Here is a 20,658-nt window from a genome sequence, read left to right as displayed (position 1 = left end):
ATGGGACATGTGTGTTGGCCTTGGGTCTGGCTCTGCTTCCTGTTCTCCAGCTTCCACTTTAACTCAGAAAGTAGTTGCTTCTGAGGGTCTGCTGATTTAGGATCTTGGAGAACTGACAATTTTGCTGGGAGGCTTTCATTTGTCACAGTAGTTACTCCTTTACTCTCACTCACATTTATCCTTTGGGGGATTCCCGGCTTGCTGGTTGTCAAGGTGTCACTCATTTTGGATTGAAGATCATTGAGCCTCTCAGACCTGGACATGTTGGATATGGAGACTGGTTCTGATTTCTTCATCTCTTTGCCCTGACTGGAATTCATTCTCTGATCTTTTAGGGATTATGTCCAGCCCTGTTTTCCCTTGTGGGCAGCTTTGGGGGTGCGAATATTGCCTCTTAGAGAATGTCTCTGACTTTCTTTACCAATATTACTGTTTGTGACCGGCAGAAGAGTCTGTCCGGCATCCTGAATTCTCTGAACCTTCTCTGCTAGCCCATGGGCGATGAGGGTGATTGTCTCAGGGTCCCTTGTCCTTCCTTGCCCACAAGTGAGGTGGCAAGGCGAGGATGATTCAGGGTTTTAGAGCTTCCTTGAAGGGATGTGAAGCCCCAAGATTTGGAATCCACCTCCGATCAGGTTGGTTGAGGAGGAAGATTTGGAATCAAGCAAGGAATGAGAGGAAGTATACTTCAATTTAATGCTCTCCCTAGGTTCAAGGACTTTGGTGGGAAGGCCCCACATCCTCCTTAAATGAAACTTGGTAATGTGGACTTCCAGCACTGGACTCAAGGAAAGAAAGCTCCTGGCACGTGTTCAGGCAGTTTTCCCTTCCCACTCATGGTACCAACTTCTCTGTTTTATTTCGGTGTTGGATTCCACAGAAAATGTCTGCTCGATAACATGCCATGAACTATGCACAGTCACAGGGAGCTGACCCTCATTGATTTCCTCAAAGTTCTTGCTCAAGTTCTTTTAGAGCATTTTTCTGGTTCTCTCTTACACTCTGTCCAGACACCATTGAATTTTCTCTTGACAGACTCATTTTGTAGCTGTTTAGATATTTCTCAGAGTCATACCCCAAATCCTTATTAGAAGAGCTCTCTAGTCACTCAACAGAGCATCTTTTGGGGCCACTCTCTGGGCTGTGTTCCCCCTCATTCTCCTCTGGCTGAAGCATTTCTGAGCCCCTTTCACAGAAACCCTGGTTGGCTCAATCCAACATTTAGATTGTTGCTACTTGGACCCTTATTCATGGAGATGCATGAGAGGCAATATCTACTCTTTGACACAGATATCTCTGAGCAAACTCTCAGAGGCCTCATCAGTGACAGAGACACATGGATCCTGCAGAGCAGGCCCCACTGGTGTTGGATGAGCCTCTTCCCAAGGTGATGTTTTCGTTTCTCCCTAAATTCACTGCTGAGAGAAAACTTCACAGGAAGGATAGAGATTAAACATGGGCCTTAGAGGGCGAGCAGTAAGGAGAGTTGGGAGCTGAGGAACAAAATTCTTCCTGAGATCATTGCACCACAGTAGGTAAACCCCACAAACTTTCATGTTGCTTCTGCAACATATTCCATTCCAGCTGTTGAATTTCAGATGAGGTGAGACAGTCTGATTCATTCTGAAAATACACTCCATAGACCCTAATCTGGGGTATGGGACTGAATGGTAGGACTGGAAGTGGGTATGGAATATGAACCTGGGGTTGGATCTGAGTGAGTGGTAGGGGCTGGGATTCAGGCAGGGTTTGAGGTAAGGGGTTGATATCTTGGGTAATGGAGGAATCAAGAAAGATGGTATTCAGAGTCAGAGGGTCTTCTGATTGGACAATAGGATCCGCATTCTGAGTACATGTGGTGGGAGAGATGGAAAGGCAAGGGGTTGGGGGAAGAAATGTTCACTGCAAATTCCGATTCCAGTAGAGGAAAAGGCTCTGGTGGCAGAGAGTGATCTGGTGGTGATGGTGATACAAAATCACTTAAGGGGGTCACTGGGTTAGGAGAGAGATTGGAGAGGGGTAGTGGGAAGGGCTCAGGCAGTGTAAGTTGTATTAGTTCTCCTGGAGGAACTGCTGAGAAGGCAGGGGACAGAGTGAACATGGGCTAGGTCACAGGAGCTGTGGAAGCTATAGGGGACACAGAGAGAGTAGCATCTTCCAAGGCCAATGAGGACAGCAGCTGATCCATCTCAGGGGTTGCATTATTACACACATCACAGGAGGGATCTGGACATAACAGCTGACGAAAGCGGATGGAATCATGATGCTGGCCCAAGCGGCTACAGGAGACAAGAGATACAAAGCTGCAGCCAAGACCAACCAGAACAAGGAAAGGAGGACCTACTGGCCTGATTGGGCAGGGAGAGCACCTGAAGCCTGCTGCCCCTTCACATTGCCCCACAGCCATGATTTCACAATGCACTCAATAGCACTCACACCAAGGCCTTCACTCACATTCCCCGTTCCGGTGGCACCCCCTCCCATCACTATGGAAGGCTGCACTGAATCCCCGAAATTGCATAGAACATGCTAAAGAGGGATCAGGAAAAAGGGGGAAAGACCAGTCACCTTTTAAGGATAGAAATCAGCATCTTTTTCTCCTCCTCTTCCCTCTGGTAGTATCTGCAACCTGGGAAACCAGTACAGTGGGTTATATGTGATAAAGGTAGAAGCACAGGTATTACAGAGGAGTCCCTTTATGGGGGATCATTGGGATACTAAACTCTGAAAGCCCCAATAATTAGTAGATGAGGTCAATTGGTCAATGATAATATTAAAATGGTTCCTATGTGTGTTGCTTCATTTGTAAAGTACTTTCACGTACATTATCTCATTTGATGCTGAAAACCACTGTGTGAAGCAGAGAGGTCAGTAGTTACATCAAAGAGGAATCTGATTATCCTGAAGTCAAAGTACTTTCACAAAGTTAGGATACAGAAGTGCTGACACTCGACACCTACTGGGCAACACCCATTGTCCAGGCCCATCACTGCTTCATACCCAGGGACAGCAGAGCAGGGAATCTGAGATGTGTCTCAGGTTCTGACTGTCTTCCCAAGAGCCTGCTCTGAGGGCTCTGTTTCCTGGGTGGGATTATATCTAGCAACTGACAACCTCAATGATTATGGACCTGAGATTTCATGGAAAGGAGAGAGAAAACCTTGGGGAATAGGCAGAACCTTACCTTCCTGTGTCCCACTTTTCCTTCTCCTCTTGGCTCTGCTCTGACACTATAAAAAGAAGAGAATCATTTCTCTCACTTCTCTCCTTAGGAAAATCAGACATTCATAATCCAAGAATAATATGACTCAGTTTTAATTATGAGAACGTCATATTCCTTCCTTTTATTCCTATAGCTTTAAAATATTTTTAAGTTTTTCTTTTTTGAAAAATTCAAAGTAGTATTGTGTCTATGAGGTCCACACTTGATATTCTCAAAGGTGCTCTGCTCAAGAAAGGCACAGAATCAGAGGCCAACAGTTGCATCTCTGTTCCCTCAGAGAGAACAGGTTCTAGCCCAGGGGTGGGCAAACTTTTTGACTCGAGGGCCACAATGGGTTCTTAAACTGGACCGGAGGGCCGGAACAAAAGCATGGATGGAGTGTTTGTGTGAACTAATATAAATTCAAAGTAAAGGAGCAAAGGGGAGAGCAAGAGAACCAGATAGAACAGCCGGATCTGGCCCGAGGGCCGTAGTTTGCCCAAGGCTGTTAGCCTCTACACAGTGCCTCTCAGTGGCTCAGCACTGCTCTCCTGATTAGCCCAACACAAGGGAAGGCTTATCAAGTGAGGCCTGACATGGGAATATGACTCATGATGAAGTGCTAGGCAATTTGGTTCTTCTGTGGAGATCCCAAACTCTCAAAATAACTCAATCCAGGGCCAAGAAATCATTGTTTGGGACTTTATTGAGCAATCTGCCTTTATACCCAGATTTATACCCCGATAGTCTGTGAGCTTCAGATTGTAACCTGAGTCCTTCCTGAACCCTTAACCCTGCCTGGTCTCTTCTCCTGGAAGAGTGATGTTTCCAACTAAACTCATTTATAAATATGGGACTAGCAGTGGAAACAACAGTAAAGAATCTCTTTTGGGGCTTGTGTAGGGTTCCTTACCTTTTATGTGTGTTCATTTTCACAGAAGGTTCGTGGAGTCAATAGAACTTTCACCAGGAAATAGAAGAGGAGGAGCAAGCACAACACAAAGAGGCAAGTTAGGTTGCAGTAACAAAGATTCTGAGCAGAAGCTCAGATTAAGCTCTAGGAGGCTATTCAGAAATAGGCTGAAAGACATTTTCTGAATGGCAATGCTGCCTGAGGCAACTGAGCTCTGAGAATGCAGAATCCTGACTTTATTGCCAGGCCTGCATCACAGAGCACTGAGGAGTCACAAAGGGTTTCTGAGGATGGGGAAGGGTATACCTTTAAGAGGGTGTGTCCATAGCCTCTCCCTGTACTAACCCACCATCATTTTTCTCTAGGTCCCTCTGCCCTACTCAGCCATTCTTCTTCTTTTTTTTTTTTTTAATTCTTACTTGAGGACATGTTCATTGATTTTTAGAGAGAGGAAGGAGGGGGGGGAGAGAGAGAGAGAGGGAGAAAGGAAGGAGAGAAGGAAGGAAGGAGGAAAGGGAAGGGAAGAGGGAAGGGGGAAGGGGGAAGGGAAGGAGGGAGGGAGGAAGGAAGGAAGAAGGAAGAAAGAAAGGGACATCTGTGTAAGAGAGAAACTCTAACCATCTGCTTCCCGCACCCTGGCTGGGACAGGTATAATGCCCACAACCTAGGCATGTGCCCCAAGCTGGAATTAATCCCATGACCAACAGCCACACTGGCCAAGGCTGCCTACCTAATTTTTTAACCCACCTGACATCATATATTTAATGTTCTCTTTATTCCATCTGTAACCCAGATATTACCTGGGTCCCCCTTTACTGTTTGGAGACCTTGACGTGGGACTCACCATGCCCACTACTTTGAAAGCCTGGAAAAAATAAGATCTGTCTTTCCTATAGAATGTTTTGCCTTGCACGAACCCAGACATAGAACTTAAAACTGAGTTCTTTAATACTCAGTTTTCTGAATTTTGAATAGCAAATTTTAGATTTTTGTTTCAGTTCGCTTTTATTGTCTTCTATAAGAGGGGATGATTCAAATAACTAAAATAATAATTCATTATTCAACATTCACAAAACCAAAATGAGTATAAAATAAATTAAATAATTAAACATTCAAATGATCTTGGGAGTAAATCTGTGGCACTTATTTCTCTGAAATTAGTGAAGCTTAAACTATGTAAACACTTTCAGTATATGCTACACACACACACAAACATCTTTTGACAAACCAATCCTGTATTTTAATAATAAAGTGTTTTCTCTTTTTATTTCAATCTTTTACTTTTTATTTTGACCCTACTTCTTTGTACTCTCTCTAAAATAGGCAGCCCCTAACAGCTGTAAAATCGCCGAGGCCGGGTGGCTCAGTTGACTGGAGCGTCATCCATACACCAAAGTGTTGTAGGTTTGATTCCTGGTCAGAGCACATACCTATGTTGCAGGTCCCATCCCTGGTGGGGGCATGTAAGGGAAGCAACCAATTGATGTTTCTCTCTCCCGCCCACCTTCCCTCTCTCTCTCTAAAATCAGTTGGTTCAAAAAAATTTTTGGTCCATAAGTCAGGGTTCCTCACCCCCTCGGGTCACAGACTCCAAGGGGTGGCCCTGCGCCAAGAGAGGGAGGCTCTCTTAGCGAGATGGCAACATCGGGCAGTACCTGAGTAGTAATGAATCCCTCATACACGGTTTTTGTTCGGTTCTGGGGCAGAAGCAAAGGGAACTAGTGCAACAGGCTCGCTTCCATCTCCCCGAGGGCCCGCTGTCCACGGAGCCTCAGAGGGCCTGTTAGCCCGCAGGGCACCGCACATGCGCAGTCCCGCTTCCTGCGGGCGGCCAGAGGCGGAAACCCGGGCAGTGGCGGGAAAAAGCCTCCAGGATTCCACAGCGGAAGTGAAGGTCTAGTGCTAGTGGGCCCACCTGGGCTTGAGTCCAGCCAAGATAGATGGGCTCATTAGGAGACAGCATTGGCCCCAACGAGAGGCAGGAGGTAAGATTTTTCTCAGTTTCACATATCTGACGGAACAAGATCCTTCTAGCCCTGGTTGTTACAAGAAGCCTTTTGGTAATTTTCTTTGATTTTATTGGAAAGCTGCTACAACTTTGGAGTTGCGTTTCTTCCAGTATTCGATGGTTTACCTTGAACCTGCCTTACCTCCCCTTTTCCGCTATCATCAACCTCCTGTTAGCCCGCTCCACAGCGTCTCCCGAATGCCCTCAGCATACAGAATAACGTATTATGTATATGATACTATATAATGAAATGTGTTACATTCCATTAATTATATCATATACAATATATTACAGTGCTGTGGTTTAACGAGTTTAGTCAGATGTTCTTGTATTTGGGAGACACATAAATAGCCATGTACCGATCCAGATTGAAGTCAACACCAGACGGAGTTCTGATACACTGCATTCACCAATATCTAAGGCAAAGCATGAGGAAAGGTTACTGATAGATTTCATGAATCAAAGATATTTTTGGGGGTTGTTTTTTTACAACACTTTCTATACATTTTTCTAACTTGGGAATAATAATCATCTATTCCCTTTTACTAAGGGTTAATTAAGTAAGGAACTTACTGATATTAATGCATGATTATTTGATATTCTAATCAGTGCATCACATTTCTGAGCCCTGGTATTTGCAAAACATCACTGTAATATGCTTTGTAAAGATGAATAAGATATATCCCTTCCCAACTTTATTACTCTCAAAATGGAATAAGACTTCTTAAAAAAAAGAAAGAAAAAAATTTTAAAGAAAAACGTAGTGAGGGAGCTCTCTTTCCTAAGGGCACAAATCTTATTAATAAGGGCTCCATCCTAATTACCTAATCACTTCCTAAAGGCCCCATCTTCTAATACCACCACATTGGGGTTAGGGTTTCAACCTATGAACTTGGGGTGGAACACATTCAGTCTATAACACACCCAAAGATTGAAATAGATTACATTGTGCTAAGCTACTGATTTTCTTTCTTAGTCCTTTGGTGATAGGGTGGGACCTCGGAGGGTCAAAGCCTCAGGGCAGATTCAGTCTTGAGCATCCTCACCTGATTATTTTTGTGGGCCCTGTAAATATAATCTTTTCCTAAGAGAACTGCGTACAACTATAATAAAGTGATAGGAGTTATAAAATAAGTAGGAATAAGAACACAGTGCAAACATGGGGAAAAGGAGCAATAATTCTTTTACCAGACATAGTGGATATCAGGGTTTTAAACTTCAGACTTGGTGCCAAGTGACATGGGCCTTATGAGGTTGTGTTCCCTTTCCCTTCTCCTTCCTTCTCCTATTACACTTCGTTTGTTTTGTTGTTGTTCTTGTTGTTTAGACTTTATTGCCCAGAGCACTTTAGCTTCATAGGAAAATTTAGCAGGAAGTACACAGTCCTACATGCCCCATACACATACAGGCACAAGCTTCCCAACTACCAATATCCTCCACCAAGTGGACATTTTTAGAATCGATGAATCCACATGGACACATCATTATCACCCGAAGTCCATAGTTAAAATAGGTTCATTCTCGATGTACTACATTCTATGGGTTTGGAAAAATGTACAATGACATGTGTCCACTGTTATAATATCACACATGTAGGTTCACTGCCTAAAATTTCTCTGTTTTATGCCTGTTCCTCCCATTCTCTTTATAACCCTAGGCAATCACTGATTTTTTTTATTGTCACCAGAGTTTTGCTTTTCCAGAATGTCATCTAGGTGGAATTACACAGTGTGTAGCCTTTTCAGACTCGTTTCTTTTACTTGGTAATATGCATTTAAGGTTCCTCCATGTCCTTTTGTGGCTTAATAACTCATTTCTTTTTAGTGTTGAAGATATTCTATTATCTGAATGTACCACAGTTGCTTTATTTATTCACCTTGGACATCTTGATTGCTTCCTATTTAGGCAACTATGAATAAATCTCCTGTAAACTCTTTTTATTTAAAAAAAAAACATTTTATTGAGATATAATTCACATACCATATAATTTGCCCATTAAAAGTGCACAATTCAGTGGGTTCTCATATATTCAGAATGTCGTGCATTCATCACCACAATCCATTTTAGAACATGTTCAACACTCATAAAGAAATTATGTTCCCTTTAGCCTTTACCCTTCAATATTCTTATGCCCCCCCCAAGCCCTAGATTATCAATAATCTACTCTGTAGATTTGTCAATTCAGAGCATTTCTCATAAATGAAATCATTCATTACAAGGCCTTGTGTATCTGGCTTCTTTCACTTAGCATGTATTCAAGGTTTGTTTCTACGTGGCACAAATCAGTACTTCATTTTTTTTTTATGGCAAATAATATTCCATTGTATAGAGATGCCACATTTTCTTTACACATAAATCAGTTGTTGAACATTTGGGTATTTTCATTTTTTTGCTATTATCAATAAAGCTACAGAAGACATTTGTGTGAGTGTTTTGGTGCAGACATATGTTTTCATTTCTGCTTATTCATTTTTGTAATAACTTAAAGTTACACTCTGTCAAAGCTTGTTGCTTTCTGAGATTTTGGTAGTATAACCATATTAGATTCTCTTTGAAATGAGACCTTTGGGGTTTAAATGAAGTTTTTATCAAATATCTGCCAACACTCTCAAAAATAGCCCTTAGATCAGCAGGAATGATGGTGATGTTTAACATTTAAAAATAATGAACACCTTATGTTCTCAAGGTTCTATTCTTAGAAAGTCTGAAAAGGATGTGGGTGGAGGAAGTGCAATACTGCTCGAGAGAACATGAGCAAACTTATAACATATATAAAAGTATATATCTGGTCACAGTAAAACATAAGGTAGGTGCCTAACTAAGGAGAGCAGCAAAAAATTAGGCTGAAAAATAGAAGGGGACTCAGTGGTGAAAAGCATTGACTGACAGTTTAAGAAGCTTGATTTGAACTTTGTACTGAGGGCAGTGGGAAGCTAAGTTTCACAGCCAGAAGAAAGGCATATCCAGATCTCTGTTTTGGAAGATGACTGGCAAAAGAAAAGATGGTTGCAAGTTCATGGAGAAATATGCAAATTAATCACTATGTCACATAAGATTCTTTCGCTTGGAGATTATAGAAAACCAGATGAATTCTGGATTCAGCTAATATTATGCTTTATTGGCATATATTTCTCCACAATAGAGGAGTAGATTGAGCTTCTGGCTCACCATCCCTTGGTTCTGCTTCCTCAGTGTTGGCTCATTCCCAATCCACTTCATTTATGGTCCCAAGGTGGCATCCTGACAGGAAAAGCAGAATTGTTGTCCCAGTGTTCTCAACTAAAGTTCCCATATTCCACTGAATTGGGACTATCTCAGTCTTAAGAACACTCTTGAAACAATTACTTGGAATCAGAGATTACTATTAGCTAAGTCTATGTCACTGCTACTCAAAGTGTGGTTCATGGACCAATGTCTGTTTTTACATTTTTCTTATCATCTGCAACAGTTTAAGTATAGAAATTGAGAATGGTTAAAAGGAAACATTTATTGCCATTTGACAGAGTAATTAAATCTAATAATAACAAAATTGAGGCTTGTATTTTGTATGTTTTTGTTTTGTGTGTCATTTTGCTAGTGATTTATTTCGATTGTAATTTCCACAATATTAGTCCAGGGTGGATAGCGGTGTACAAGAGGAAGCAAACTTGTCCTTCACCTCAGAAAGTTTGAGAAACTGTTGTCTAATGTTCATACTCCATTATAAACCCTGGGATGAGTCAGCATTCTGGAAGCACATAGAGAGACTTTGGGGAGATACTGCCCAATCTCCATTAGAGGGAGGCTTTAACAAATGTCCACTATAATCATGGGACTTAATTTGGAGAGAGAAATGACACTCCCAGACTTGCTTTAGCTCTCCTATGTTCTCATGTTTATTCCATGTTGATATGCCCTTATGCAGAATAAGAATTTACTCTGCTTAAACTTTGCATATGGCCATTTTAATAGGCTAAACATTACAGGAGCATTCATCTCTCCTCCCCATTGGAACTTTTATTACTAGAATCACAGAATTCGAATGGCTCTCTCAAGCCATTAAGTGAAATGCAACCTTGAGCTAGATTAACACGAGGTACTTACTAAACTGATCTGAATTCCTTTCCCATTCTCTTAGCGTTGAAGTATGGAAACGCCAGAGCCCTATGAATAAATCCCTGCTCCCATTCCTCTTTCCCTCTCCCTCTCTGTCTCTCTCTCTCTCTACTTCTGTGTGTGTGTGTGTGTGTGTGTGTGTGTGTGTGTGTACACATCCTGTCCTATTGCCTATTGGTTCTGTTTTTCTGGAAAACCCTAATACCCTTGCCAGCCTTTGGGAACATTGACATTTGAAAATACATTCAAATATCCTGGTTTAGATGCCAATGTCCACCTTAATCTGGCTCCTCCCTACTATTCCAAGTTCATTTCATGTGACTTTCCAATGCACACTCTGCTTTGCTCCATTGGGTCACCCCACATCTTTATGCTCTTCACTCTGCTGAGAATGCCTTGGTGTGAGGCCTCCCCAGTTCCTGCCTTCAAGGCCCTTGATCAATTACTTCATGAGGAGGTAAAGAAGAAATAAAAGGTAGCCCTACCCAGTTTGGCTCAGTGGCTAGAGTATCAGCCTGCAGACTTAAAGGGCCCTGGGTTAGATTCTGGTCAAGGGCACCTGCCTGGGTTGTGGGCTCAATCCCCAGTAGGGGGCATGCAGGAGGCAGTCAATCAATTATTCTCTCTCATCATTGATGTCTCTATCTCTCCCTTCCTCTCTGAAGTCAATAAAAATATATTTTTTTTAAAAAAGGAAATAAGAGGTAGAATAAGAGTCTCACATTTAGAAATATGTAAAACCATCTTTGGAAAGTAAGGTTTTGTCTCATGTGCCAATTCTGTTGAATTGGTGGTTGCTACTTGGAACATTTTAGGAAAGATTCTAAAGCTCTGTATGAAAATACAGTGATCTATTAGTGATGTCTGATAGTAGAAGAGTGAGAAGGGGTCAGAATGGAAAGAAACTTCATACACATTTGTCACCTCTGGCCTGGTTATTAAGGAAACTAGCCAGAATATTTTTCTGAGCCCTTTCCAATGCCTACTCAAACAAGTTATTAAATCTGTGAACATTTTGAAAATACTAATTTACATTTCCAGATTTACATATGTAGGGAAAGTCAAACAAGAACATTCAAAGAAGGTAGAAAGAGTTCATGTAATAGGCTACAGTTGCTTCCCCAAAGCCTCCTTTCTCCTGTAATACCAACTGTCAAGACAGAATTTGCCTGCTGGGATGAGTGAGTGGGGAATACAAACATCCCCAGCATGCCTACTCAGCTACTCCTTGCCCAAGCTGCTCAGCACCTGACACTGGGACATCCTTATAAATAAGTTTGGGAAATCAGTAGGTACGAAAATTATCTTGGAGCATAAAGTTGCATTGGTTCTTCCCTCACATTCCTGCTTTTTTCATCCTAGGATAAGATGAGTATGCAACCATAGATTATGAGATAAATTTTTGTGAACCATTTTCAAGGGACTGCCTTTGAAGATCTAATACCTTTCAATAATTCCCTGGCGATCCTAAAAATGTGATCCTCTGGAGCCAGTTTTCGACAGGTTAGAAAAATGAGAGATTTCATGCCATGGAAATTATATCATAGATATGGTTCTTTATAGTTTAAGTAGCTCCTCTCAACCTTTGCATCAGTTTTAGAGGCGAGCAGATGGCAGGGGAGGGCTTTACTAAGTGGTAAAGTTTTAGCTGCAAAAGGCAGTTCCTAGAACAACAATTCAGAAACTCATTTCCCTCAACACTTATATTGGCAGAGGGTTTGTGAATATTTTTAGGAAAATGAGAAGGAAGCAGTGGATAAGAATAAGGCATTTTTTTGTTTGCTTAGGTCAGTGGTCAGCAAACTGCAGCTCGCGAGCCACATGCGGCTCTTTGGCCCCTTGAGTGTGGCTCTTCCACAAAGTACCACGGCCTGGGCAAGTCTATTTTGAAGAAGTGGCGTTAGAAGAAGTTTAAGTTTAAAAAATTTGGCTCTCAAAAGAAATTTCAATCATAGTACTGTTGACATTTGGCTCTGTTGACTAATGAGTTTGCCGACCACTGGCTTAGGTTATGTGGAAGCAAACACTACTGAAGCCAATTCTTTACTTGTGTTTGCTATTCCCAGGGCAAAGGGCCAGACTTGTTTGTAAATTATATAATACCAAAAAAGCTAAAGCTTGGGGTCTGCTATATAACAAACCTCCAGCACAGGAAGCAACTGCTAAATGCATTCTGAAACCAGCGTATGACAGTTTCAGCTAAGTTGCCCCAACCCTGGTTAGCATTACAGACCCCAGTAGTTTCTAGCTATAGAAATAGCGAGTTTGTAGAAATAATGACATGATAAAACTTAATCACCAAAACAAATCTGGAAATAAAAATGCTGCAAATGAAAGCTGAAGAAAGAGTGATCCTATGTCAGATCATAAGTGGAGACACGAGCCCACTTCATCCACACTGACCTGTCTGCATAAGTCATTAAAGTAACGTGTCTTCTAACATCTTTGCTAAGACAGGTCCTCAGTGATACATTTTCTGACATCTGCTGTCTAAAATCATGATAAAATCAGGCTGGGGAAGGTCAGTGGGGGAAAAAAAAGGAGATATATGTACTACTATATGTAATACAATAAAAAATATTTAAAAAAATAAAATCATGATAAAATCATCTGTATTGTTAGGAAAACAAAAATATTTGTCCTTTGTAGCATCTCAAAGGATCATCTTTCCCCTTTGCATCATTTTTCCATTACTATCTGCATTCTTTCTTATCTTTGTGAACTTCAAGTGGGCCATCTAAACTTTCCACATCTTTTTTGGAAACAGCCTAAATGCCCATTAGCAGATGAGTGGATTAGAAAACTATGGTACATCTATACAATGGAATACTACGCTGCTATAAAAAAAATAAAAAGAAGAAGGAATTCTTACCATTTGCAACAGCATGGATGGACCTGGAGAGCATTATGTTAAGTGAAATAAGCCAGGCAATGAAAGAAAAATACCACATGATCTCACTCATTTATGGAAAATAAAGACCATTATAACCTGATTAATAAAAAGGTAGATACAGAGGCAGTAAAGCACCGAACAGACTGTCAGATTACAGCGGGAAGGCTGGGGAGTGTTGCGGAGGGAGGGAAATAGATCAACCAAAGGACTTGTATGCATGCATATAAGCACACCAATGGACACAAGACACTTGGGGGGTGGGATGAGGGCTTGAGACAGAGGTAGGGGAGGCTGGGGGAAGGTCAATGGGAAAAAAAAAAGATATATGTACTAATGTATGTAATACTTTAAATAATAAAAAAATAAAAAATAAAAATAAATAAACTTTCCACATCTTTGTTCTTTCTCACTGATGAAATAGGAAAGCAAAACTGTTCAACTAACTCTTTCCCCAACCTACCCCTCCAATTGGTTCCCACATTTCAACAATGTAAGTCTTTTTCTCTTCCTAAATTCACCTAAGCACAGGGTTCTGTGTTTTTTCATTGCTCTGGAAACATTTTTCCCTGTCTCCACCACACACACATACACACACCCTTTGACTCCCCTCACTGTCCAAGAAAATCCTTCAAGGTTTAGTTATATGTGGTCTTAACTCCTCAGTAACCTCGCCCCATACCGTGACTTCCAGAACCACCTCCCACCCTCCATCTGACCAACATAATTAAACATCCCACACCCCACTCTTCTGCTCACCTGGCACTTAGTCCCCAAACTTTAGAATGGTCCTTATCACCTGTGTTATAGTTAGCTCTTCCAGTGACCATTTTCCGGTTAGATTTTTAGCTCTTATAGGCAGAAATCAGGCAGTTTACCTTTGTATTGCCAGTAGAAGAGGGAGAAGGTTCAGAATTTATGCTGAAAGAAAATATGAAAAGGGTTTTAAGATATCTTTAAAGTTTTATAAATAATAGAAGTAATTCCTATGCCCTTTCCTCTGCTCCACTATATATCAGGGACAAGGTTACCAGGATGATGGACATCTGGGCTTCCCACTTAGACACTGGTTTCCCACTCGACCCAGAAATCAGGTAAGGCCATCTCAAAAATCCCTTTACAATAAATACAAGAACAACATGTAATAAATTAAAACCTCTTTTTGCCACTTAATTCTTAGCCAAGTTCTATATGTCAAGTTGCTTCAAAATGAGAAGTAGCTGTTTATTAATAAGCAATGAGGTGACTGTGTTTATAAAATGGATTGTGGCTACAACGCATTGACACAATCATAAACAAAGCAGACTGCAAAGAGATTAACAGTGGAAGATCTGAGATTTTATTTGTTTTTACTAGGATTCTCCCAGTCACTTCATGTTTATGGCAAAGTCATGCCTGTACCCTAAGGTCTATTTAACTAGACTAACTGGCCATCGTCAGCCTCATTAATGCCACAACAAGCTAAGGGAGTTCTTCTCAGACCAGGCAGGGCAGGGGTGGAGGGGGCATGAACTTTCAAGAGCTTCTTTGAGCCCACCCCTCCCTTGAGTCATGTTTGCTATGCACATTGGGTGGTACCCAGTGTCCAATAAGTTCCTATTACTTGCAACCACTGTTCTCCAAAACTGCTTGGTAAACCATAAAGGCCTTTAAATTCATTTGTTTTCCTGCCTGAGGTGGAGACACTCCTGTTCCATCTGCAATTAACAGCATACATCTCACAACTACCTACCAGTGAGGATGGATCATCCCTGATTTCTAAAGCAACCTACTAAAGTGGAAAGAATGCTTTATTTAGAGAACTGAAGGCTGAGGTCCAAATTCTGGCTACCTTACCAGGTCTCGACTAGGGTAAGGTGTGCAATGAGCCCAGGGAGAAAAATATAAGGCAACACTCACTCCGGGGTTCCCTCTGGTCCTGCTCCACCCATTACAAACTCTGTGACTATTTTAATGGCGTGCATATTCATATAAAATTAACCATTTTGAAATCTATAATTCAGTGGCATTTAGTACAGTCACAATGTTGAGAACAACCATCTATGTCTAGCACCAAAAGTTTTCATCACCCCAAAGAAAACCTCTCATACCCATTCAGTAGTCACATCCCATTCCTCTCTCTCCCGAGCCCCTGCCAACTACCAATAGCCTTCCAATCTCTATAGATTCAACATGTGTAGTTTTGAGTACTAATAACTAACTTACTTTATGCAAAGACACTATTTGAAGAGTTTTATGTGCACTAATTCAATTTATCCTCACAAAAACCCAATGAGGTGGGCACAAAAATGCCCACATGAATAGCTTATTATTTAAGTCTTTAAATAATATTTCTTCAACTGTAATGAAGAAAATGGAAATATGCTAATAACAATGTGCTTAGCATATTTGTGTGAGAGACATGGTTCTAGGCTAGGAATCTTAAATAGGATTCATCTTTAACCAATTGCAGTGGTCTGGCTTCTTGTGGAACAGGGAGAGGGATTCTCCAGATGGCTCATTGGGATAGGCTATAGCAGGGGTGGGCAAACTTTTTGACTTGAGGGTCACAATGGGTTCTTAAACTGGACCGGAGGGCCAGAACAAAAGCATGGATGGAGTGTTTGTGTGAACTAATATAAATTCAAAGTAAAGGAGCGGAGGGGAGAGCAAGAGAACCCTCCGCTCTTTCGGCTCCGCGGGCCGGATAGAACAGCCAAACAGGCCGGATCCGGCCCACGGGCCGTAGTTTGCCCACGGCTGGGCTATAGTCATCAACTTAATATCCATCATGAACAGAAGAATGGGTGAAGTGCCGTACAGAATAGAAATTTGCCTTTCCTCTTGGGCAAGTGAGAAAAATCTATAATAATAAAAGTGAAATATGCTAATTAGACCGGACATCCTTCCAGACAACCTTCCAGATGAAGCCAGAGCTGCAAGGGAAGCCCGGGTCCCAGGTGTCAGAGGGAAACCTATGTGGGCAGCCGGGAGAAGGAAGGCCTACTCTCGCATGAATTTTGTGCATTGGGCCTCTATCTAATAAAAGAGTAATATGCAAATTAACCGCACCTCCGCTATACCCACAAGCCACCCCCACCAGCCAATCTGGAGTGGGTATGCAAATTAACCCAACCAAGATGGCTGCAGCCACGGAGAGAGCAGGAGGCTTGGGTTGCCCCTGGAAATGGAGGAAGCCAAGCTTTCCACCCGCCCTGGCGGGCCCAGGCCTCCGCTCAAGGCTACGAAGTTTCAATTATAGAAGATAAATAAATCCCAACAAAAATGGGTGCGGCCATAGAGGCTTGGCTCCGCTGAAGGCTACAAAGTTTCAATTATAGAAGATAAATAAACCCCAGATACCAGGGCTTCCACTTGGGTCACCGGGGGGCGTGGCTAACCTGCAAACCACAACAGGCCCCTCACCCAGGCTGCCCCATGCCCCAAGGGAACCCCCACCCTGATCCGGGACACCCTTCAGGGCAAACCAGCCAGCCCCCACCCGTGCACCAGGCCTCTATCCTATCTAATCCTATCTAATAAAAGGATAATATGCATATTGACCATCACTCCAACACACAATATGGCTGGCCTCATGTGGACACAAGATGGCCACCACAAGATGGCCAGCAGGGGAGGGCAGTTAGGGGTGACCAGGCCTGCAGGGGAGGGCAGTTAGGGGTGACCAGGCCTGCAAGGGAGGGCAGTTGGGGATGACCAGGCCTGCAGGGAAGGGCAGTTGGGGGGGACCCAGGCCTGCAGGGGAGAGCAGTTGGGAGGGACCAGGTCTGCAGGGGAGGGCAGTTAGGGGTGACCAGGCCTGCAGGGGAGGGCAGTTAGGGGCAAACAGGCTGGCAGGGGAGTGGTTAGGGGGTGATCAGGCTGGCAGGCAGAAGTGGTTAAGGGCAATCAGGAAGGCAGGCAGGCGAGCAATTGGCAGCCAGCAGTCCTGGATTGTGAGAGGGATGTCCGACTAAACGGGCAGTCGGACATCCCTCGAGGGGTCCCAGATTGGAGAGGGTGCAGGCTGGGCTGAGAGACACACACCCCCGTGCACAAATCTTGTGCACCAGGCCCCTAGTAAAATATAAAAAGGACAAGTGAAATGCAGACTCTGCCTTGGTCGGGAACAGGAGGGAAGCATCACCATATGAGTGCAAAGTGTCAGTGAAGGCTGTTTGTAGAGTGTTAGGACCAGAAGTATTGGAATTCATAACAAACAAAAGTGACCATGTTCAAATCTCAACTCTGCAGCTTGTTGGTAATGTCAAAAAGTTGCTATATAGTAGGCAAGCAAGAAAAAATAGTGAAAACTAGTAACTAAAGTTGTGATTAATATGGTCATAATTAATGATTTCTTCCAATCTTTAAAAATTGGTTTAAGATGTTGGTCTCTCAGTTTGAACTCATAAACAGGGCAGTTTGCAGTGTGGGAAGATTACTTTTGCTCTGTTTACCCTCATTAATACATTTGAGAGGTATTTTTAATGTGAGTATGAGTATCTGGAAAATAGAGGGGACTTTAGGCTTATGAGTTGATAACAAAAGCTGGTTGTTAAAGAGTAACTTGATAATGGATCAGCAAGATATTATTCTAATGCTCCTAAAAGATCTGCTCTGAGATTTCCAGGAACTACATAGACCTTCAGACAGAAGGCAGGAGCCACAGAAAAGACAAATTACTTCAGTAGAAAAATTCCCACTTACCATCAGCACTAAACATGCCCAACCCTCTCTCATATCAAATAAAACCCTTCCTCCACATATTTCCCTGCAGGTACGGCCCTACTTCTCTCCTCCCCTTAACTGTCCCAAGCTTTTTGATAGTTGCTATCATTTTTCCTACTTCCTCACCTCCCACTCAATTCTCAGCCTCCTGCAATCTTGCTTCTACCCCCATACACACTTCACTGAAGTGTCACTTGTCAAAATCGCCAACAATTTCCTTAGCTAAACCCAACAGTGACTTTTCCATCTTTCTCTTACTTGGCTTTGGATGATGATAACTTTTTCTTGGAAATACCGACTTTACTAAATGTCATAATTCAATAGTCTCACGGTTTTTCCTCCTGTGTATATTCAATTGTAATACACTCTCTTGGAGACTTTACAAAGGCATCCAAACACAATACTCCCAGACTGAACTTGCAGTTTTTCTCTGCACATACACTTTTCCTCCTATGCCTTCCTTGAAAATGAATTCTCCCATATGTATGGAGGCTAAAGCTAAAGACTTGAACACCATCTTTGAATCTTCCCTCCCCACCCCCCAGTGCCCAATCTGTCAGCCCACCCCCAACCAGTCAGTGGGTGCTGATTATGACAGCCCCTAGTTGCACTCAAAAACTTCTACTTTTCTGCATCCTTTCTGAAACTACCCTAGTCCAAGTAGCCAACCAAATAACTGGATGATCTTCATGATCTCATGCCTCTGAGTCTCAATTTGCTGCTTTGTAACATGAGACAGAATGAACACCAAGTTTCTTCCTTCTCTGTATTCTGTGGTTGTAAGAATTTAAAACCATTGAGGAGGGGATCAGGGCAAAATCAATCCCAGTGCTTTGGGAGACCATCTCTCTTTTGCCATTTAAATTAAATACTGGTATGTCCAAGATTGTGCTTCATATTCTCCCATAGCACTGCTCTTAAAGAAAGACAATCTCAGAATCTTCCAGACAACTTATAATAAGGCCCTTTTTCTTTTTTAAACTTTATTGGTGAAAGTATTACAAATGTTGTCCCTTCTCCCCTCTGCTCTCGCCCCCTCCCCAGGCCTCCCCCCCTCCCAGTATTGTTTGTCCATGAGCTATGCATATAAATTCTTTGTCTAATCTCTTCCCATCCCCACCCCCAAGGCTCTTTTCCTTAAATTGGGCCTTCTGCTACATTTTGAGCTATAGAAGAAAAAAACAAAACAAAAAAAACACCTGAATAACAGAAAAAGATTGATGGAGATTGCAGGAGAGGGACAGTGGTGAAGGAATTTGGTTGAAATTCTGCAGTAGTAAGATCAAAATAAAAGCTTCATATAAGACAAGTAAAGGAATTAGGTCAGGGCTTTATATGAAAAACAAACAAATACATAGTCAGAAAAAGTTAAGTGACACAGTATGGCCGATTCCACTAGTAAGTTTAATAAGCAGACATTTTAATGGGAGAGAAAGTAGATTCTAAGTGAGGAGAAGTTGGGAAACTTAAATAGGCAAGAGCCAAAAAAGTAAGGGGTCCCTTCCTGCCCTAAGGTTTCATTTGGTTCTGATGTGTTAGTTTACCCTAGTGAAGACTGAGTGAGGAGATCATATCTCCTCTAAGGGGGGCATCCATCAAAAGGAGGAAGGTGTGGCATCTCTCTCCAAAGCTCATTAGCAGGTGAAAATGTGTCACTGCATCATTCTGGGTAAGGATTAACCCTCTAATTCCCAAATGGAACTCTCCTCTAAGTGAGCAGGCCTTTGCACAAAAACAGAGACTCACACTGTATGGATAACACTCAAAATAGCCTTTAACACTGCTTTCTATCCCGAGGTCCACTGGGAAAGAAAGAGAAAGTTCTCTACCAAAGAGGAGAGATAAGGGTTAGAATTATCCAGTTGTCCAAGCCAGGCACAGGCCCCACTACTAGGAGAGAAGTCTGATGCCATCTGACTGGCAGACTGAGACCTTGGGAAAACACAGTGCTTCCAACTTCCAGCCACAGCAGGGCAGTAGCAATACCACATACTGGATAAGTAACATTGCCTCTGACCATCCCAGGCAGGTAGCATTTATTGGGACAAATGGGTTCTGGCCCTTTGGAAAACGGCCAGTTATTCCAGGATTAGGCTTTGCAGGCAAAAGTAACTTGCTAGTCCCTTTAAAATGTGTAACTACCAGCTATCTACACTTCCATATTTTAAATAAGTTGTTGGGGCTTCATTTCAGACTGCTATGTAGTAAAATTGCCTCAGATAGCTTTAAATCCAAGGCAGTGGCTTTCAAATTCTTTTGACAGCAACTCACGGAAATATATATATATATATATACACACACACACACACACACACACACACACACACACACACGTGGCCCGGTGCACGAAATTTGTCCAATTAAAAGGGAATTAATTAGAGGAAATATTTTAATATTGCTATTTGCCCTTTCTCTATAATAGAAGTGTCAGAGATGAAAGAAAATTAATAAAATGTATATGAAAATCTTCCTCCTGTCAGAGTCTGGGGCGCGCTGCAGGACCCAGAGTCAAGTCCCCGCCCACCTGCACATGCCTCAAAATCGTGCGAGACCCAGACCCGGCCAGCCCTACCCCTGTCAAGCCCCACTGGGCAAGGGACGCAACCTCAGGTCCCCTGGCCTGGTGCTGGGTGGGGGGCACAGCCTCAGGTCCCCCGTCAAGCCCCACCAGGTTGGGGGGCGCACCCTCAGGTCCCTCAGCCTGGCACTAGGGTGGGGGGCATGCCTTGAGGTTCCCCGTCAAGCCCCATTGAGAGGGGGGCACAGCCTGAGGTCCCCAGTCAAGCCCCACTGGGCTGGGGGTGCAGCCTCAGGTCCCCTGCCCTGGCCCAGCACCACAGCAG

General features: G+C 42.7%; 1 protein-coding gene across 1 annotated transcript in view; it reads right to left on the bottom strand.

Moving 5' to 3' along the window:
* LOC308248332 (spermatogenesis-associated protein 31D1-like) overlaps positions 1-263 on the bottom strand; it is a gene marked incomplete at both ends in the record, with an annotated part of 51,246 nt that extends 50,983 nt beyond the window's left edge. Inside the window, 1 exon segment of the mRNA XM_080668301.1 lies at positions 3-263. Coding sequence (XP_080524427.1) covers positions 3-263 — 261 coding nt within the window.
* Positions 264-20,658: the final 20,395 nt, after the last annotated feature.

This window comes from Plecotus auritus (assembly GCF_963455305.1).
Source record: "Plecotus auritus genome assembly, chromosome: 5".
Classification (NCBI taxonomy): Eukaryota; Metazoa; Chordata; class Mammalia; order Chiroptera; family Vespertilionidae; genus Plecotus; species Plecotus auritus.
This window is presented reverse-complemented; position numbering and strand designations above follow the sequence as displayed.